General features: G+C 39.4%; 1 protein-coding gene across 3 annotated transcripts in view; it reads left to right on the forward strand.

Annotated features, from left to right (window-relative positions):
- The window catches only part of PLCD4 (phospholipase C delta 4), a 36238-nt gene that overhangs the window by 12422 nt on the left and 4286 nt on the right, over nucleotides 1-19530 (forward strand). For all 3 annotated transcript variants that reach the window (XM_072418001.1, XM_072418002.1, XM_072418004.1), the window contains 9 exons: nucleotides 1680-1737; nucleotides 4368-4526; nucleotides 8878-9106; nucleotides 11059-11188; nucleotides 12655-12886; nucleotides 13341-13542; nucleotides 15136-15280; nucleotides 15968-16120; nucleotides 17298-17462. In XM_072418001.1, coding sequence (XP_072274102.1) covers nucleotides 1716-1737; nucleotides 4368-4526; nucleotides 8878-9106; nucleotides 11059-11188; nucleotides 12655-12886; nucleotides 13341-13542; nucleotides 15136-15280; nucleotides 15968-16120; nucleotides 17298-17462 — 1437 coding nt within the window. In that variant the 5' untranslated portion in view covers nucleotides 1680-1715. The remainder of the gene's footprint in view (nucleotides 1-1679; nucleotides 1738-4367; nucleotides 4527-8877; nucleotides 9107-11058; nucleotides 11189-12654; nucleotides 12887-13340; nucleotides 13543-15135; nucleotides 15281-15967; nucleotides 16121-17297; nucleotides 17463-19530) is intronic.

The raw sequence follows: 19530 nt of genomic DNA on the forward strand, positions 1-19530 counted from the left end.
GCATGGAGACATTTCAACCAAACTCGCCATACATATGACTGAGACTCATGTGAGTGCACCAGTCATCTTTGTACAGCGCTGTGCTATATGTCAGAGCTATATTTGGATGTATGTATGTATGTTTCACTATCACTTGGAAACGCATGGAGACATTTCAAACAAACTTGCTAGACATATGACCCATGTGAGTGCACAGCTGATCTTTGTAAAGCGCTGTGGTATATGTCAGAGGTATATTTGCATGTATGTATGTATGTGCGTATGTATTGCTCAGTGACAGTGTGCCTTTCGCTTATATTTTTACATACTTTTTTTTGAACTCTTTTACAAATTTCTGGCCTGTAATAATGCCTTTGAGAAAACGTAAGGCAATTGGCTGAGTGCAATCAAACGCAAAAAAATGAAACAACACCGTAGACAAGAAAATCACTACAGCTTTGATTGATTCCTTTTCCTGTGTAATATAAATATATGGCAACCACAACCCTGGCAACCACAGTTGACGCTGCACATGCACATCAATCAGACAGGTAGGAGAAATCTTTACAGAAGCGGCATCACCTGCCCCTTTCTCAATAAGACCGGCCTGATAGGGGATTCCTAAAAGTGGAACTTTATTTCCATTTAAAGGTGACAACAGGGGCTCCCTCTATAGATACAGTGAAGGAGTGAGTGTAGCCACATTGGAAGTGCGTTACTGGCAGAAAATAAAAATGAAATATTCTAAATCTGATGCAGCGTTGTGTGTTGTGTTGTATTGGAATATATTGCATAGAATTAGACTTGTATCACTAATTTTACTTTATTTATGAAACTGATTTACTGATTTTCATAAATCATACTGATTTATGAAAGCTCTCCAAGACTGGAGAAGATAGACTATCGTGGTTGAACCTGGATGGTCCAGCAAATCTTAAATGGATCTGGTCTAAGATAAAACAGAAAACGTTTGGCAGCTAATAGAAAATCCCATGATAATCCGTCTTGGAAAGTTTTGATAAATCAGGCCCGCCATGTCTGGGGTTAAAATTGAATATACAGCCCAGGTACAATGTCAATGCTTGAAGCCAGAAGTTAGCCCCCACTCAGCAGGTTGCTCCATCTCAGCACTCAGGCAAAGGAGTAGCCAAAAACACAAAGCCAACACACAGAGAAAAGGGCAAAGAACACACACATGTAAAACAGAGATGCCGGAAATCTGGCAGCTGCTGTGCAGGTGGTGGCTGCTCAACCTCTATAAACCGCTCAGGAGCGACCAGGACCAGGTGAGTTCATACTGACAGGGCATAGAGAATAATAATACATAATACACAAGTCATAGCAGTCATGTCTAATTCATGGAGGGCATATAAAGAACTGAAATAATAACAATGCCATATTAAGAAATGGCTATAAAATCAAATATTATGGGATGGAATATGATATGAAATATAAATATGTTTATGGGAATTGGGGCCCTGGTCAGGGATCTAAGTCATCCTTTACCACTCCCCTCCTAGACTTCATATATATCCTGGGACACACATTACACCATCCAGTTGAATCCCAGTTTGGATGAACTGATTTGCCCATCTTTATCAATAATCTAATCTTTATAAATACTTTGTTTATTATTTAACACATAGATCTATTAATTCTGTATTTCGTATCTTATTCTGCATTATATATTTTGTTTTCAGATGCCAGGACAGCTGAGTGTATAGAGGACCTGAACAATGACTGCTCCGTGCTGGGCTCGTAAGTATAAATGTCTGGGTGAATACCATGCAGGGGTTTACAGTTTCTGCCTATAATAATCTATAATTCAATGGACATTAGGCTGTTACTGAATTCACATCAACACCTCCATATCAAGGAATTCCCAGAGTTCCATTGCCTTATTCATAACTAAAAACAATTTCTGTACTGACTGCATGTACAATCGACTTTACTAAATTTATATCACATAGTTCTGCAAAACTTGGATTGACTAGACATTCCTTCTCCTAATTAATCTAAAGAAGAATATAGAAAAAGAAAGTGAATATATGTAAATTGTACACTCATATTATACAATGTATGGGCAAAATTAAATGCCCCCAAATTGGTCAGGGTTTTAAGAGACAGAAAAAGATGGGTAGGTGAATTTGAAAATATGGGTTTTGAGGGCTCTTAAATGAGCAGAAAGTAGTAGCAAGCCAGATAGGACCATAGCTATTATTTTTCTGCTGAATTTTTTTTTTATTAATATTTTTTTCTAAGCTCTTCGGGGCAGGTTCTTTTCCTCCTGTGTCACTGTCTGTATTCGTCTGTCATTTGCACCCCCTATTTAATGTACAGTGCTTCGTAATATGTTGGCGCTACATAAATCCTGTTAAAAATAAAAATAATGCAAAATATTATTGTCAAAGAAAGCCCAACTTTCCCGCCCCTCCCAATCCTAAAAAATACATGTGTTACTTTGTTATCTTTTGTTATTCAAGTTATTATTGTTATTGAACTGTATTTGTATAGAGCCAACTAATTACGTAGCACTGTACATTAAAGGGGTTGGGGGTGCAATGGATAGACAGATACAGACAGTAACGCAGGAGGAGGAGAGAACCCTGCCCAGAAGAGCTTACAATCTAAAAGGGGGAATGGCAAAGGTATGGAATAAATAGTGGAAATGTAAAATTTGCCTTCGTTCATGATATGAAGGTACATTGGCCATTTGTAGGGCTTCTGAACACTAAAATCCGATGTTGCTGAAAAACCACATGTTATGAGAATTTTAAGGACCCACACATGTTATGAGAATAAAAATTTCTACCAGAGAGCATAGTGACGGTGAAGAATATAAATGAGTTTGTGGATTAAATAGGCATCGTTATTAGAAATAGTATCTCTTAGCTATAATTAGTAGAATGTATTAGTGGAGCAAAGGATTCCGGGAATTAATCTGTCTGCTGCTGATGGGGTCAGCAGGGCTTTTGTCTCACACTAAGGATAAATTGCCTGACTGCACTTTGCATTTTCTTTTTAATTAAGAGTTTTGAAAAAGTATTAGTGGTGAAGTAGTTTGAGAGAGAGTCTCTGTGATTCCTTACATATATTGTATAAAGAGAACCTGTCTATACAGCTACAATTCAGTGTGAAAATAATTATGGCTTTTGTGAAGAAGTAAAATGTGGCAAAATTCTTTTACTGGGTGTCTGGGTTTGCACCATGCATACATTAAAATGCAGACTGATATGAATTGCACTGCATTGTTCATGTGCTAAAAATGAACATATTGCCTGGGAGAAAGAGCAGAGTGACTGAGTGATGATCTCTTTATTCTGCTGCTTCTCCTATTACTGTCCGATCTGGGGGATGGAGAAATAGGAATTGTGTTGCTGTAGTGTATCAGATAAATTTGGGTCCCCTGCCAGTAGGGCCGCACTGTGTGCATTGAATGGACAGCAATACAAAATGTCTCATGCATAGGTGACTAATGAGAAGAATACCCCTTATATTGGTAATCAGTGGGAATAATACCCCTTAAATTGGTAATCAATGGGAAGAGTGCCAAAATGGCAATCAATTGGAAACTTGGCATTTACATTGGTGATTAGTAGGAAAAATGTCCCTTACTTTGGTCATCAATGAGAAGGATGCCCCTTACAGTGTTGGTGAGTGGGGAGAATGCCCCTTACATTGGTGATCAGTGAAAAGAATGTCCCACATTGGTGATCAGCGGGATTAATGCCCTTTACGTTGGTGATCAAAAGCTAGAATGCCCCATATATTGGCGATGAGTGGGAAGAAGGTCCCTTACAATGGGGATGAGTGGGAAGAATGTCCCTTACATTGGGGATTAGTGGGAAGAATGTCCCTTGCATTGGTGATCAATAGGAAGAATGTTCTTTACATTGGTGATCAGTGGGAAGAATGCCCCTTATATTGGTGATCATTGGGAAGAATTGCCCCTTACATTATCAATCAATGCGAAGAATGTCCCATATATTGGTGAACAATGGGATGAATGTCTCTTACATTGGTGATCTTTAGGAAGAATGTCCCTTACCTTGGTGATCTTTAGGAAGAATGCCCCTTAATTTGGTGATAGGAATGCTACTCTTCCAAACAAGCTAAAAAAAAACATTGATGTCATGCAGCTGGAGCTGCCAAGTTAAGTTGTCTTCAGTACTATGGAAGTATCCTCAAATAGTCCATCTGATACAGCTTAAGGAACCCTAATCATTCCTGGAGGTACCCTAGTTGAGAATGGTTGTCCTAGACAGACTCCTATACATTGGTGTTGATAGCCTCTATTATAACACAGTGTGTTTTCTTTTGTCCATGCAACAAAGGTGGGATTGTGTTGGGTATAGTTGAATTGTAAATCTGCAAAATGTTTCCTGTAGGTCTGCAACTGGATGACAACCTGCAGCTCATGCAGGCAGGATCTATGATGAGGAAAGTCAAGTCCCGCAGCTGGAAAAAACAGAGGTACTTCAAGCTACAAGAAGACTGCATGACCATCTGGTACAAATCCAAGAAAACCGGCAACACCAAATCCACATGTGAGTTGTTTGAGATAAACACATGCAGTAAAAACAATATTTTTGTATTTTTATTGTAACCAATGCTTAAGAGCCCAATGCTCTAAGGATGCCCGTTCGTCCTACACCTTCATATGACAGTGCTGTCATGTGGAGAAAGTGGAGACGTCATGTGCACTATAAGGATAGGGTAATAAAGGGAAGCTGAATATGTGCTGCTAAACAATTGTACAATGTTGAAAAGGGGAGGCTAGGAGCAACCGCAAGTCTGATAGGGGCTGCATTCCTTTATGCTGCCAGTGGGGCTGGTATTTCTTTGTTGTGTCACTTGTTGTCACAACTATTGATGGAAAAGAAATAAAAGGACACAATTTAGTGTACTTGTGTGTAGTTGCACAATTTGCACAGTTTTAGAATGAGAATTGTATTTTGCAATTGTCACAACCTTTTTGCAGGTCCCCACAAAGCAATTACTGTGTTTGGCAACTATGTTTGCCATGTTGCCCATGTGTCATAAAGTTTCCTTTCCCCAAACTGTGCACATTTCCTCCCTTTTATAATCAGCACAATGATTTCAGATATTTGATTTCCTTCCCATATATTTTAGTGTATTTGGCTGCCGCAGTCACTCTCAAAAACTAGAACAACTTAGCAGAATTTTTTCCCCATTGACTACACTGGTGTTAGGATTTAGAAAACTTTTGGACCAATTAATCTGAACTGCCTATCAACCAAATTGTAGCAGATTCTGGCAACCCTAACAAAGGGATATTATCACACATTAACATGTTTTTCCAGTGACCAATCCAGAGTGCAGAGTGTTTCTTTTGTATAATTCTGGAGCCCTATGCAGTTCTAGCAGAAACATTTTCATACAGGTGGCCCAGAGAATCCACAGACAGCTTTGTGATATTACCGGTCTCCTGGTATTGCTAATGATCCCATGACTTGGATGAAATTCATTGCTCCACGTTAGTCTGGGAATCCTGAGAGCTGGCCTGTTTTCTGGCAGCTAGACAGCACTTGCATTACTCTCTCTCCCAAATGCATGAAATATTGACTTCTGGGTACGATGAGTGCGCTAAAGCCGCTGCATTTCCCGTAATAGGAGGGGGGAATAAGTTTTAATATACTGCAGTAAAATTACTTGAAGATGAACTCAAGGCAAACAAGCTGTCTAACCTACCTAACATTTGTATGTCTGTCCATTCGGTTTTTAAATTTAGGTGACTTAACAAACAGGTGGAAGATCTGACTTTGCTCTGTTGCATTTAAGCAATTAATTTTATTATTAATATTATTATTAATAATAAACAGGATTTATATAGCACTAACATATTAAGCAGCGCTGTAAATTAAACACAGATACAAATGACAGACAGATACAGACAGTGACACAGGAGAAAGAGAGGACCTTGCCCAGAAAAGCTTACAATCTAGGAATAAAACTAAGTCACCTCCATGGCCCCTGCCTGTGATTGGACAGGAAAGGAGCAGCACACACCTTTGCTCACACTCACTGCGTGTTTCTTGTAGGCACATGTGCATGCAAAGCTCCTGATTGGCTTCTAGTGCTGCCTTTCCTACTTTCAGCCTGCTGTGTTTTATACAAGAGGCTGATTCTGAGTCAGATTCGGGAACTGACAATAGCTGCATTGAAACCCGTGGTGATTATTTGCAAACCTTATGGGTCACATACAAGCCAGGATTTTTATATAATAATGTCCTGACTCTGTAAATCACATCAAATGTATTGGAGTCTGAAATACTGAAAATCTGTGCGACTCCTGTCCCTGAAAGACTCATTTATTACTATTAAAATATACTAAACAATACCAAAATATATTTAAATGATACATGTGATTGTTTTTTGAATTATTATACTGAAAAAACAATTAATTAAAAATCTGCTCCCCCCCCCCACCTCCCTGGCCACAGTACACAGTATAATTGAGCTGCTTGGCTGACAGCACATGTGGTTTTCTTCTTCTGTAGAGTCAGACATTGCTCACACTCTACGTCTCTTTATCTATTTAAAGAAATATTGACCTATTGCGTGTGTGTGTACCAGGGTTTTATTTTACAAGGCAGCTGTACTCATAATAAACTAGGAAGGGACAGGTGGGTGCGGGTACATAGCAGGAGTACCAACCTGTGTGCCATATATGATAGCTTTGTTAACCTATTAGGTTGTATCGATAATCACAAGTTTTTTTGGGGGTGCAAAATAATTGTGTAAGTCGTAAAAAAAATTGAAGCTTGTTTCCCAATGCATGCTGTTGCTGTATGTAATATAGAACACACGGCCACATATCTGTTGTGACATTGCCTGCATTCAAACATTGAATTAGGGCAGTGCAGAGACATGGACAGAATGAGCCTGATTTATTAAAGCTCTCTTAGGCTGGAGCGGATACATTTTCAGTGAAGCTGGGTGATCCAGCAAACCTGAAATGGATTTGGTCAAGGATTCAAAACATTTACTAGCAAATGACTTTGAAGAAATCCATTCCAGGTTTGCTGGATCACCCAGCTTCACTGATGAAAGTTTATCCTCTCCAGCCTTGGAGAGCTTTAATAAATCAGGTCCTATGCATGCAACATTCAGATATAGCAACACACTACATTGAAATGCATTGCATAGGAATATATGTGAGGTGCAGTGTACCATCATGTAATGAATCTCCTACGTGGCACCATGCATGCATGAATTAAACCTAAAATGTATGTCCAGCCAAAATGTTTTTTCCTATTTTTGAACAGAATGGCTAACGTTTTGAACCCTTTGTCAGGTATTTACTGCTATATGTTTTGACATATTAAATGCTAAAAATGTAAACATGTTAACATTGCAAATCCTGCAAAGATTATTGCTTGGATAATGTATAAAACGACTGTGTAATAGGGAGCACAAAAAATTATTTGAAGTTGAATTCATGAATAACTACCCAGTCTGCAGGATGGCACCATTGCGGTGATTTTGATGTATCGTTAACAGAATAATTATTCGGTAGGCAGTGAAAAAAATGAACTACTGTATATACTCAAATATAAACTGATCCGAATATAAACAGAAGTTCTAACTTGTGAATATGAAAAAACAAGAAAACTGCATTGACTTGAGTATACTTGTAGGAAACAAAATGTGTCTGTCACTGCTAACTTTTAAAACTGTAAAAAAAAATGACAAAGAGAAAATAATTAAAATCACGTGCTCAGACCGTTTATCTTGTTACCGTGGTACCTTTTTACAGGGTTAATGTATTGTGTACTTTTGAGTTGGTTATGATGGTCACTTAATCTCTTTTGTGCATTGTTGTTGGTCACAATGCCATCTAGCTTGATCTGAGTAAAAACCGAAATTCTTTTTCCAATGGCATTTTCAGGTAAAAAAAACATCGTTTATACTCAAATATATAGGACATATAGCTAAATAAAAGAAAAGTTTTCTTACAGAGAATAAAAAAATCAGCTAGAAAGAATGGAATAATGGAAGAAAGGGATATAGGAGTTAATTAAAACAAATTATTGTTCACAAAATATTAATACAAGATTAAATTGTTAAATTTTTTTCTGTCAGATATTTTTTATGTACACATAACAGCAATTTATGTTTACCATATAGCCCCTCCCCCGAGGAGCCAACCCAATATGTTTTCACCTGAGCAATTCACATACATAATATAGCCTGGTGCCAAATTGGTCCATCAGTATGTTTAGTAGGTGATTGATAATACTTTTTTGATTTGCACTAACAGTTACATTTTCGGAACAAGCCTTAGTAGGTTTGCCTTTTCCTTATTGGCTACTATCACCTTAGGTTGTAAAAAGAAACCAGATCTCCTTGAGGAAACCTTCACCAGGCTCAAGACACTCTTACTGTCTCCATGTCCCCATCCTGAATGTCCCTGGCATAGGAAATTATTTTGTTGACATTAAAGAGAACATGTCACCTTATAAAGGGAACATGTCACTAGGATAAAGTAACAGCAAGATAACAATCCATATTCACCTTCACAGGACTCTGCAACCATTTTTACTTTGATCATAGCCACCATAATATACCAAGTGCTGGCTGATATTGCAATTTTACAGGAAATGAAGTCACCTCTTTGGCCCTGTGATATTTTTAGGGTGTAAGGATTGGTTGTTAGGACCTAGAAAAGCAGAGTTCCCGTGCTCCAGATACCCTGTATTGCTCCAGATACAAAGCTCTGTATTTTTTTTTTTGTACTGCCCACAAGGGAGGGAAAGAATGGCAAAGAGACATTGTAAAAGCCAAGCAGAACTGGGTTTGGGGGAAAGGTGACAGGGTTCCACTGGAGGTGTGCACATTCCATTCACATGTGACATTCTTCTATTTCACCTCCAGTTTCCATCAGCGACATAGAGACAGTCCGAGATGGCCACCAATCTGAGGTCCTGCAGAGCATTGCAGATGAGTTCCCGTCAGAACTTTGTTTTACCATTGTTTTCCATGGCCGAAGGGGAAACCTGGACCTCGTTGCAAATACCCCGGAAGAGGCTCAGTGCTGGATCCAGGGTCTTGACAGGCTTATAGAGACTGTGAAAAACATGGACCAGAAAGAGCTGCTGGATCAGTATCCTTTTACCAGATCTAGGCGTGTACCTATATCATTGCGTTTTACTGATATTTAACGGTTTATAATTCCGGAAATATTTAATTTATTTTCAATTAGATCATTTTTGTAGATTTTAATTTGTAAGCAAGTAAGATCTTTTGAGCAGGGTCCTCTCCTTCACCTGCTTCATTGTCTGTCATTTGTATTTAATGTACAACGCTGTGTAATATGTTGCCGCTATATAAATACTGTTTATTAATATTAGTAATATTAGGTACATTTTGTTACCCTAGAGAGGCAATATATGCAAATCTTGGTGGCAGGATCACCAATTGAGACATAATTTTAAAATAGTGATAATACAAAGACGGATTTAACCATTTCATGTTACTGAAATGCATGCAACAGCATATGTGGTTTAAGTCTTTGGGATTAGATACCCCTGAATCCGTCTTGGTGCAATCTTTGTACCAGTGAGTCTGCTTACAGGTGGATGGCATGTGGGGCTGATCTTAGAGGGTGTTGCTGCACCTTCATTGCCCAATCACAGCCTGGGGGCAGAGAGGTGACCAGTCTCCAAACCTTATCTCCATCAATGAAAACTTAGGTCACCAGCCGGATCCTACACTTCAGCAAACTTCAGGATTGGATGGGCACAATAATAATCCTTTAGTTTACATCTAAAACATGCATTTCAGCTGTTTGCATGAAGTTTAGTTCTCAAATACTATACAGTTATATTTCATATAAAAAACCTCCATTTGTAATGGTCGATGCTATTTATTTTAAAGTCATATAAAATGTAATGTTTAGGCCTACTAGAGGTGAAGGCAATATATAAGTGTAAGGATAGACTAGGGCTTAGGGGATTGTTTTCCCATTTGTGTTCTTTAGGGGCGATTTTCCTACAGACACAAGAAGTAATTTCCCTGAAGTGGAGATAAATCCTATCTATGACAGTTGTCACCAATATTCCCAAAGGAACATTTCACAGGCAGCAACAAGTAGGGGAAGTCAAGGGCAGAAAGGGCCACTTCATCAGTAAAGTCCAAAAAGTTTTATTGGTATTCAACAAAATAGGACACCAACACGTTTCAGGAGCTCCAAGGAACCCTGCTTCATCAGGGCTGGAAAGCCAAAGACTTAGGTCTGGGCTAAGCATAGAATGGTATTGCAGAGCAATGTTTGATTTTTTTCTCCCAGTAATAAAAAAACAGGAAATACTTCCATGCTGTGTTTAAATCTTAAAAAAAACAGAGTGCACATAGCTGTTAAACACAGAGCCGGAACGTTCAGTATTTTTACCCCTCTGATCAGTGACTGCAGAATGATTGCCCTCTCTGCACCCCTGCACTCAGCTTCTAGTGCTGTCCACCCCCCAATATATCCCTAAACTGAGATCAATACCCTTACATATTTGTCTCATATTTCATTCACCACTTTATTTTGGCACTTTCCTACATGCTAAGTGAATAGTTTCATGGTTTTATCACTAACCATAATTCATTGCAAGATGCCTTTGGGAATTCAGAGGATTAAATGGTAAAATGTCTCCAATCAATTAGCAGAGAGTCCCGTAGGCGTAATTTGATTGTTTCACATTTTTTCCAAATAATTGCTGAGATTGTTATTTCATTTTATTCTTTCTTCTTCAAACATATTTCAATTTTAATTTCCCTGCTGTCAGAGGGAGATGGAGATGTATTAGCCTAATAAACCAACAACACAACCGACAGGGTTTAATGGATGACAAATATTTTGAAAAAAGTCCTATGCAGAGGTCTAGCTCACAATATGTCAGGTATAAATGTTTTTGATTTTTTTACTGCATAAGTTATGGCTTGATAAGTTTCTGATAAACAGACTTTGTAGTTTTGAACCACATCAGTAATATCAAAAGTCAATTGGAGATTGGATGTGGATGTCCTGGTATTTGTAGTACCCACAGTTTACCTTGACCTGCTGCTCAGATGGATATGGGATTGGTTCAAAAAGGCCGACAAGAACAAGGATGGCAGGATGAACTTCAAGGAGGTCCAGGACCTGCTGAAAATGATGAACGTGGACATGAACGAACATCACGCCTATCGCCTCTTCCAGGTACAAAATCAAGTAGAGATGAGTGAATGTTGGAAATGTCTGATCAGCTGTGGTTAAGTTGAGTTTTTCAAGACGCCAATACTAGTATTGGTTGAATTTGCCTTGGTTTGGTTTGCTGACAGGTGGTTGAATTGATGACTTGAAGTTAATGACGGAGGAAACTTTAGCCGGCTGGATACCTGGGGGGCTCCTTATTATATGGGACTTTCAGATTCCAAATTAGCCCCCCACTCACAGATCCCTACAACACCAGGGCAGGGTTGTGAGGAGGAGGCAAGGGCCACCATTGGGGGGTGAGGCAGGGGTCTGTTTTTTCCAAAAGGCAATGGGGCTACATGCTTTTTGGCCCTTTCCTTTTTGGAAAAAACAGATTCCAGGGGACCTTTTTTGGATGGTAAATGGAACACATACATTTGGTTGAGAAAACTACCGACTGTCCTTGCTGATGCAATGTTGGGATCAAAAATTTGAGATGGAGTCTGGGGAAATCTAAAAAAATGTAGCATTTCTTTGAATCACTTATGGTTTCATCTTTCTGGGAAAAAGATTTGCTCAGAAATTCTCTGATTCTCTTCTATTCTCTTCTGAGTTTTGGACAACTGCAAAGTATTTTGCAGGATGATGGGCTCTTGGGGTGGTCAAGCAGGAGCAGAACCAGATAAAACTTAAAATATTTTTTTCTGAAATCAGAACCTGAACCACCCAAACCACTTCCCACCAGCATGGAAGTGCTGTGAGCTAACCCCACATTGGTCAGTGCCAAGTTTATTTAACTCTACTCAGTATTTTCAATACCAGATCACAGGCTCTGGCTCTGGAATAAGTCTGATCACATCAGACTTGGACTTTCCTTCCACTATATTGACCTCATTTTAGTGCCAGGGGGCATCCCACTGCCATTCTGCATAGTAGCCAACAGTTGGTGGACCCTGCCCAGGACATGGCCGGCTGCATAAAGAGAACTAGTGGGCCTAATGTGCACTGCAGGCCATGTGTAGGGTACAGGTGGACTAAATATTTTGATGTAACCCTTCTGGTGACCTTTAAATAACACATTTGCACTACAGCTTCATTCATTCCTATAGGTATGTCATACCTACCACTTGAGGTGGTCTAGGGGCAGCAGGAGGCATCTATGAGTATGACTTACCCCTAGGTAAGAATAGGACCATGGCGTACATGCTCAGTGTAAAAAGGGAGACAGCTGGAACCGTGTCAATGAAGAGAGCACCCTATGTGGGTAAGAGGGTAAGAATTCCAACTGGCCTTCACTGGGGGTTGTAAAGGGATTAAATTAAGGGCAACTGTCCTGTAAATCACACTTACAGTTATTCCAGAAAAATGTTTATCAAATATCTGGGTCATCTTACAACCAAAAGCCACTTAGACTCTTATTACGATAATGAAGAACTGACATAACTGTATTTGATTGAGGCTGTCAGATTCATTCATTTTTTTGCCCTCAGATGGCCGATAAGTCAGAATCCGGCACTTTGGAAGGGGACGAGTTTGTTCTCTTTTATAAAGCACTGACTCAGCGCGATGAGGTTCTAAAGATATTTCAAGACTTCTCCAAAGATGGCAAGAAGCTGACGCTGCTGGAGTTTGTGGACTTTTTGCGTCAGGAGCAGTTGGAGACGGAGAACACGGAGGAGTTTGCCATGGACCTTATTGCTCGATATGAACCATCAGAGACCGGTGAGATAACGGTGGCTAATAGAAGCTAATGAGTGTCTGAAACAATTGCCTGTATACCTGTAGTACATACCTAACATACATAACATATACCTGTTATGCAGAATTTTCTGCCCCTGGAATTCAGGACAAGCCATCTATTCTCTAAAAGTCATGCACCCAAACCCTTTCAGCTAAGATCAGTTGATAAATGCCTATGCATTTGGTAACCTGATAAGTGATGTAAGACTTGAAAAGCATTTTATGCTTTTTTTTGGAATCTGTGAATTGTTAGGGGAGTGGAGTGGATTGTGGAGTGAGTGGAGTAGGAATCAGGTCCCATCATTAGGTGAACATAATACAAAATAGAAATCAGTAATCCAAATCCATCCCTATTGTCAGATTGCATCTGTATAATTCATATTATATGTTCCTATTTGGGACAAGTTAATTTATACCATATTTGTCTGCTTTGTAGCGAAGAAGCTCCACGCTCTGAGCATTGATGGCTTTCTCATATATTTGTTGTCTCCGGAGGGATCCATATTTGATGTGAGCCATATCCTGCTCTATCAGGACATGTCACAGCCCCTGTGCCACTATTTCATCTCCTCCTCCCATAATACCTACCTGATGGAGGACCAACTCCGGGGGCAGAGCAGTGTGGAAGGCTACATTCGGTGAGTGAATGCGACATGTGTGTATTCACCGCATGTTGTGTGTTTCTGGCATCTCAACATGTTGTATAATGAATTTACAAAAACAATTAATTTCCATGTTTTAGTAGCATGTAGGGATAGGCAAGTGATTTTTATGTGGATTTACTCTAAGGAATAATGGATATTATTTTTAATTGAAGTGATCATTCAAGATACTTCCATAATTGTTTTTCTCTTTATTTATAGCTTTATATCTGAAGCTATTCTAGAAGCAGAGTACTCTCACCAAATATATAGTGATTGCAATATTGATTAGGATCCATCTACTTTTGTGAACTTCAATACTGTGCAGTAACATTGGTGACACTTGGCATTGATATGAATCATTCTGGGATGTTCTTCTGACATCCTAAGACATGTTGCCAGTGGATCCTCAGGGGACCAGCATAAAAGGTCACTGTACAATGCAAATCTATGCAGCGGTGCTATTGCAGCCAAATAAATGTGTACCAGGTCAATAAGATTTAGCATTTGCAGGGTGAAAACTTTTACCACCTATATACACATACTCACACACTCATAAATAACACTATTTGTCAAAAGGTTTGAAGAAATCTTTATCATTAATGTTGTCTCCTGAAAAAGAGGTAAGGGGATATCTCCTAATAGAGACACTTGTTCTTGTTGTGTTTCCGGGACAGAAAGTGAAGGAAAGTCGTTACAATGACAGCAAAAATAAAAACAACTTATTATGTTATTATTACTGTTATAATTTATTATACTATATCCAAAACTAGGAAATGTTCTGAGTTTGGATTTACTTTCATTTAATCCCAGGCTATGGACTGAATGAGCTAAAGTCTAAAAATGATTTTGTTTTTGTTTCTAGCCAATTCATATAACACCACAGTGTAGAGAATATTGGAGACCCAGAATAATAAAAAGGATTTAAATGTAAACATTTTGTGAATTTAGGAAACAAATTTGTAACAAAAAATCTTTAACAGCTCATTTAGATCTATGTGCTGCAATAACACGTGTGCCAATGCATGTTGCAGCTTATTGAAATCCAATGGGTCGACTACACGCACTAAAGTGCTAACAAAATTACTTTATTGTTCTAACTCAATGTACTGCTATGGGTTGCCATGTGATTTAGTGCACTACAAAGCAGGTGTGTTGCTTTAAAGCTTTGGGGTGCCACAACGCAGTAACGCATGTTATGTGCGCTCATTGCCACATCACATAGATCTAAATAAGTTCTCAAACACAAGAAACATTGACACAGAGTTTGTCTAAGTTTGCAACAGTACTCCCCCTGATGATGCCCTCATCTGCTTTTACCCTAGAAGGACGGAGTCTTTGTCCGGCATCACCCAGGGTCACCATCTACTTCCTGGATTGAGATGCCAGCTCTGAAATGATACAATCATGTAAACTTCCCTGCACCCCTATGTCTTAAAGTTCCAGCATTGCAAAAGTCCAGCTCTTTTGATTGGGGATTAAAAGGTCCACTTTTATAGAATGCCATTTTTCTTGCAATATTCCCCTATTTGATTGGGAAACTTAAGTCAGGTATACATACGATACAATGCCATGTTTTCTCCCATACAGGGCACTGAAGAGAGGCTGCCGCTGCGTGGAGGTGGACACCTGGGATGGCCCCAATGGGGAACCAATCGTGTATCACGGGCACACTTTTACCTCCAAAATCCTCTTCCGTGATGTGGTGTCAGCCATCAACAAGTATGCATTCAGGGTGTGTAATATGCAAATAACTTTTACATATGTCTAAAATTAAACATTGACAGAAAACCCTATAGGAATAAATATAAGAATAGAAAAATTTACTTGGTAAATACCTTTGACCAAGGAAAAGTTTTTTCTGTTTTTATTTCTTCCTTCTTTTTGTGGACCCTCAACCTTTTTGGGGCAATGTGTCCACCTGTCTAAGGTCACCCAATACAAGGAGCAAAACACTTTTTTAGAGCAGGGTACACAGAAGGATGTCACATGACTCCTAGCCGGCAAAGAAGCTGAACTCTGATTCTGACAGGTACTTTTTAATGACTGGCTTGTAATTGACTCCAGCTAGGTCACACTTTAGATGTAACAGAAGACATGTCAGACCTTCTAGCTTCAGCCGTGGGCAGCCTGAATGGGCGCCAGTTGATCTGAGATACTAAAGGATGATGCCAGGCTTCCCTGCCCCAGACGAAAGTGTCCATCAGTGTCACCATCGCTTATCAGGTGAGCTGCAGCTCTGACTAAGGAAAGCCAATCTGTCCTCTCAATAAATATTACATGGCTCCTTAAAAGTGTTCTACAATTAATGAACAGGTGGTGAAAAATAACACCAGGAGACCAGCCACTGCTGTACACGTGTAGCAGAATGGGATGGAGCAGCGCCGGTACTCAGGGGGGTTGTGGTCTTTTGTTTTCTTAGGTATCAGAGTTTCCGGTCATTCTGTCCTTGGAGAACCACTGCAGCGTGGAACAGCAAGATACCATGGCACAACATCTGAAGAGCATTCTGGGAGATAAACTTGTGACAAGCACTCTGGATGGGCGGATCCCTGTTCGATTACCCTCCCCTGAGGTACGGTGACTTTTAAACCAATCATTTTATTGTATGGCCTTTACAGTTTAACTGTATTTAATGATATATTTGATGTATTATAATTTGAAAGCTGAAGTCAAGGCAGTTAAAAATGCGGATTTAAAGTCATTAATACACTTTAGTAAACTTTACTTGTAGTAGAAAGCCAACAGGGGAACTCAAGCTGCCACTTCTCCTTTGTGGGCTGAATATTGCCGGACATAAGGGCAATAAGTGACGGAAAATACTTTTCCTCATTCCCCACTCCCTTAAGCTGCGTACACACGTACAATTTTTGTCGTTGGAAAGGATCTTTCACGATCCTTTCCAATGACAAAGGACTACACGATGCATGAATTCTGCTCTATGGGGAGGGGAGGGGGAGAGCGACGGAGCGGCACCCTGCTGCGCGCTCTCCCCCTTCCCTTTCATTAGGATCGGTCGTCGTTCATTGTCCGTGGATCCGCCAGGACGGTCGTTCGGACGATGGTACGTCGTACGTCTTGGGAGCCAAAAGAAAAAAGCCAAAGGAGCCTTCGAATCACTCCATGACTCTGCAGCCACATGGGGGGTCCATAGTCCTGCATATGCTATTACTCCAGAGAATTCTCAACAAAATTTCCCTTATTTTTTTCAAGTAAAAAGCACCATACACATGAGCCAATGTGCTTTGTGCACCTAAAGCAGCCCTTTATCCCCTTTTTTAAACGAGGGAACCTTTGAAATAACCTTCAGGGCTTCAAAGAACCTCTTCTATAAATATTATATCCACAGCTCACAGTATATTAGTGTGGTGATCATTCGAAAGAAAGCCTCTTACATTGCTGGCCATGGTAAGAATGTCACCCTTGCAGCCAAAAAGATCAATGGTGTCAATTATACTGACCTGAGAGTCACAAATTGGTCATTGAACCTCTAGCAACCTCTGAAGGAACCCTTGGGTTCCATGGAACTCTGGTTGAGAAACACTGATCTGAAGTGCTGATCTAAATCCAACAAAGAGCTCCCATCTGTCCTGTGATTCACCCCATTCTCACCCAACAATCACATGTGTGCCATATTTTGGGTCTTCTGGCCAAGTGATTACTGTTTGGAAAATTGATTGGTTTGGTAAGCCAAGTGCACAATTGGCAGTGAATTTGCTCTTTGTACTAAGATTTACATTTGTTTTGTCCAGGAACTGCGTGGTAAAATCCTTCTGAAGGGGAAGAAGATTGGGAGACTGGAGGACTGTCTGGAGGAACAGCCTGAAGATTCCTATATCGGGGATGTGTCTGAAGAGGAGGACAGTGGAGGGATAGAAGAGGAGAACAGCCGAAACGAGGATAAGAGGATTCCAAAGGCAGGTTCAATAACTTGATATTATCATTTACACCTTCTAATGAATGTAACAATGTATATATATAATAAAAACTAAACGCTTAGAATATGGCTCCAAGTCTTTGCCGAAAAGACAAAATTATTGGTACAAAGGTTAACCTGAGGAATGTTGGTTTACTTTTTGTGATGAGTGGGCAGTGTTGTTTCTGGGTAATGCCTGGAAGTGAATAAGCAGCTCCTCTGAATGCCAGTTGAGCTATATGGGTGCCATATTATGGAAACCTTTTTTTAAGTTCAGAGCTTTAGCAGGTACCTTCAACTGGATGATGGTTCCAGGGCAGATTCAGAACCGCTGCTAGGATTATATCTCACATTTGGCATTAAGATGCTTTGGAATCAATTCAGCTTTTTCCTCTACAATCCTTGCAAGCATGAAATCTAAAAAATTGTAATGATGATAATAACAATGTTCAAAGAGGAGAATCAGATCTCTGCACAGCTTCCATAGGTTTTTGTACCAACCTGGGTGGCAAAGGCTGGTAGGGGCAGTACACAATTACTCAGACTAGATTTGGGTCTGTTATTAGCAGAATGGGACACCATTTGCCTTATTTTTTAAGTTCTAGGTGTACTATCTTAGAGTGGCCAAACAGTTTTTCTTACCCTTTTTTTGCAGCCTTGGAATGCCTTTGGGTGGATTATGGAGGCAGTTAGACAGTTGGCTTGGGGGTAAGCAAAATCCCAAATACAACCGTGTGTAAAGATAAATGTCTAATTAGCTTGTGCTAGACTAAGGAAAACATTTTAACAGACTGCATTGTGAAGATTTGTTTCCAGAACTTAGCCAGTTGTACGTAACTATTAATGAAACATTTTCCAAGACAGAAAAGAAAAACAGAAACTGCTTCAGGCCCATCTTGAGGAACCTCAATGTTTTATTTCTCAGTTTGGAGATTTGACCTCCTCTGTTCTCACATGTCAGAGGTAGATTACAGAAGACGCTCCTAGCACATGAATGAATATATGCATGTGTGTCACCAGATCAATTTCTAAGGCTAAGGTTATTGGTGAACAACACAGTATTTAAGTGGTAGGATGGGTTTTAGTTTTGTTTGCTACACTCAGGCAATGTAGGAAATATCTTTTGGGTGATGGTGATCACAATGAATGTGTATTAGTAGGGAAGAGAAAATCCCCTAGAATAATACAACTACATACAATCATATAAAATGGATTAATTCCATACTCTGTGATAAAGAAAACAAAATCTTTTTAGAAATGAAGGTTACAAAGTAAAAGAGTAGAGATAGAAAAGCAAAAGATTAACATGCATGGAGGTTGAAACATTAACATTGAAGATTCTTGAGGATTTAAGGTGATAGACATATTGAAGGCCTATTTAGGCTAAAATTCTGGACAATTGCCATCCAGAAGCTCTGAACATAAACATTGGACATGAAGTCATTCACAAGAAGCTACAAAAACTGCACAACAGACATTACAACATAAAAGACACAAGTTCTGGGTATTTTAGAACAATTTATCAATTGGCTGTCCTTCAGAGCCCCACAATGCCTTGTTAAGAAGACCAAACTATCCCCATAGTCATCAACAAAACATTCCAGGGTCCTGGAGAGTGATAATTTGTTCTCATAACATTTTCTAGTACACTTCATTCTAGCCTGCAAACCAAATATATAAAGAACCTGAACATACAATATAAGTAGAAAACATAAAGTTATTATTTTCTTATCATCAGCAATTGTTCTTTTTTTTAAATAGTTATATGTTTATAATCAATTTGCCCACACGTGTTGATCTTTTTGTACAGTTACCAAAAACAATAGATTCAATAAAATTTTAATGTGCTTAATGTACAGACTACACCCAATTAACAATATCTCAAAGAGCTCTTAACATTTCAATCGGCAGATGTGCCCAAACAGAAGAATGGTAGGTGTCCCTCATGATGGGCACAGGAGGTGTGCAGACCTAGGAACTTACTGTAAGGATAATGGGTGTGACTCATAATGAGCACAGGGGGTGTGCAGACCTATGAACTTACTGTAAGGATGGTGGGTGTGGCTCAT

Source organism: Pyxicephalus adspersus, chromosome 7 (genome assembly GCF_032062135.1).
Source record: "Pyxicephalus adspersus chromosome 7, UCB_Pads_2.0, whole genome shotgun sequence".
Lineage (NCBI taxonomy): Eukaryota > Metazoa > Chordata > Amphibia > Anura > Pyxicephalidae > Pyxicephalus > Pyxicephalus adspersus.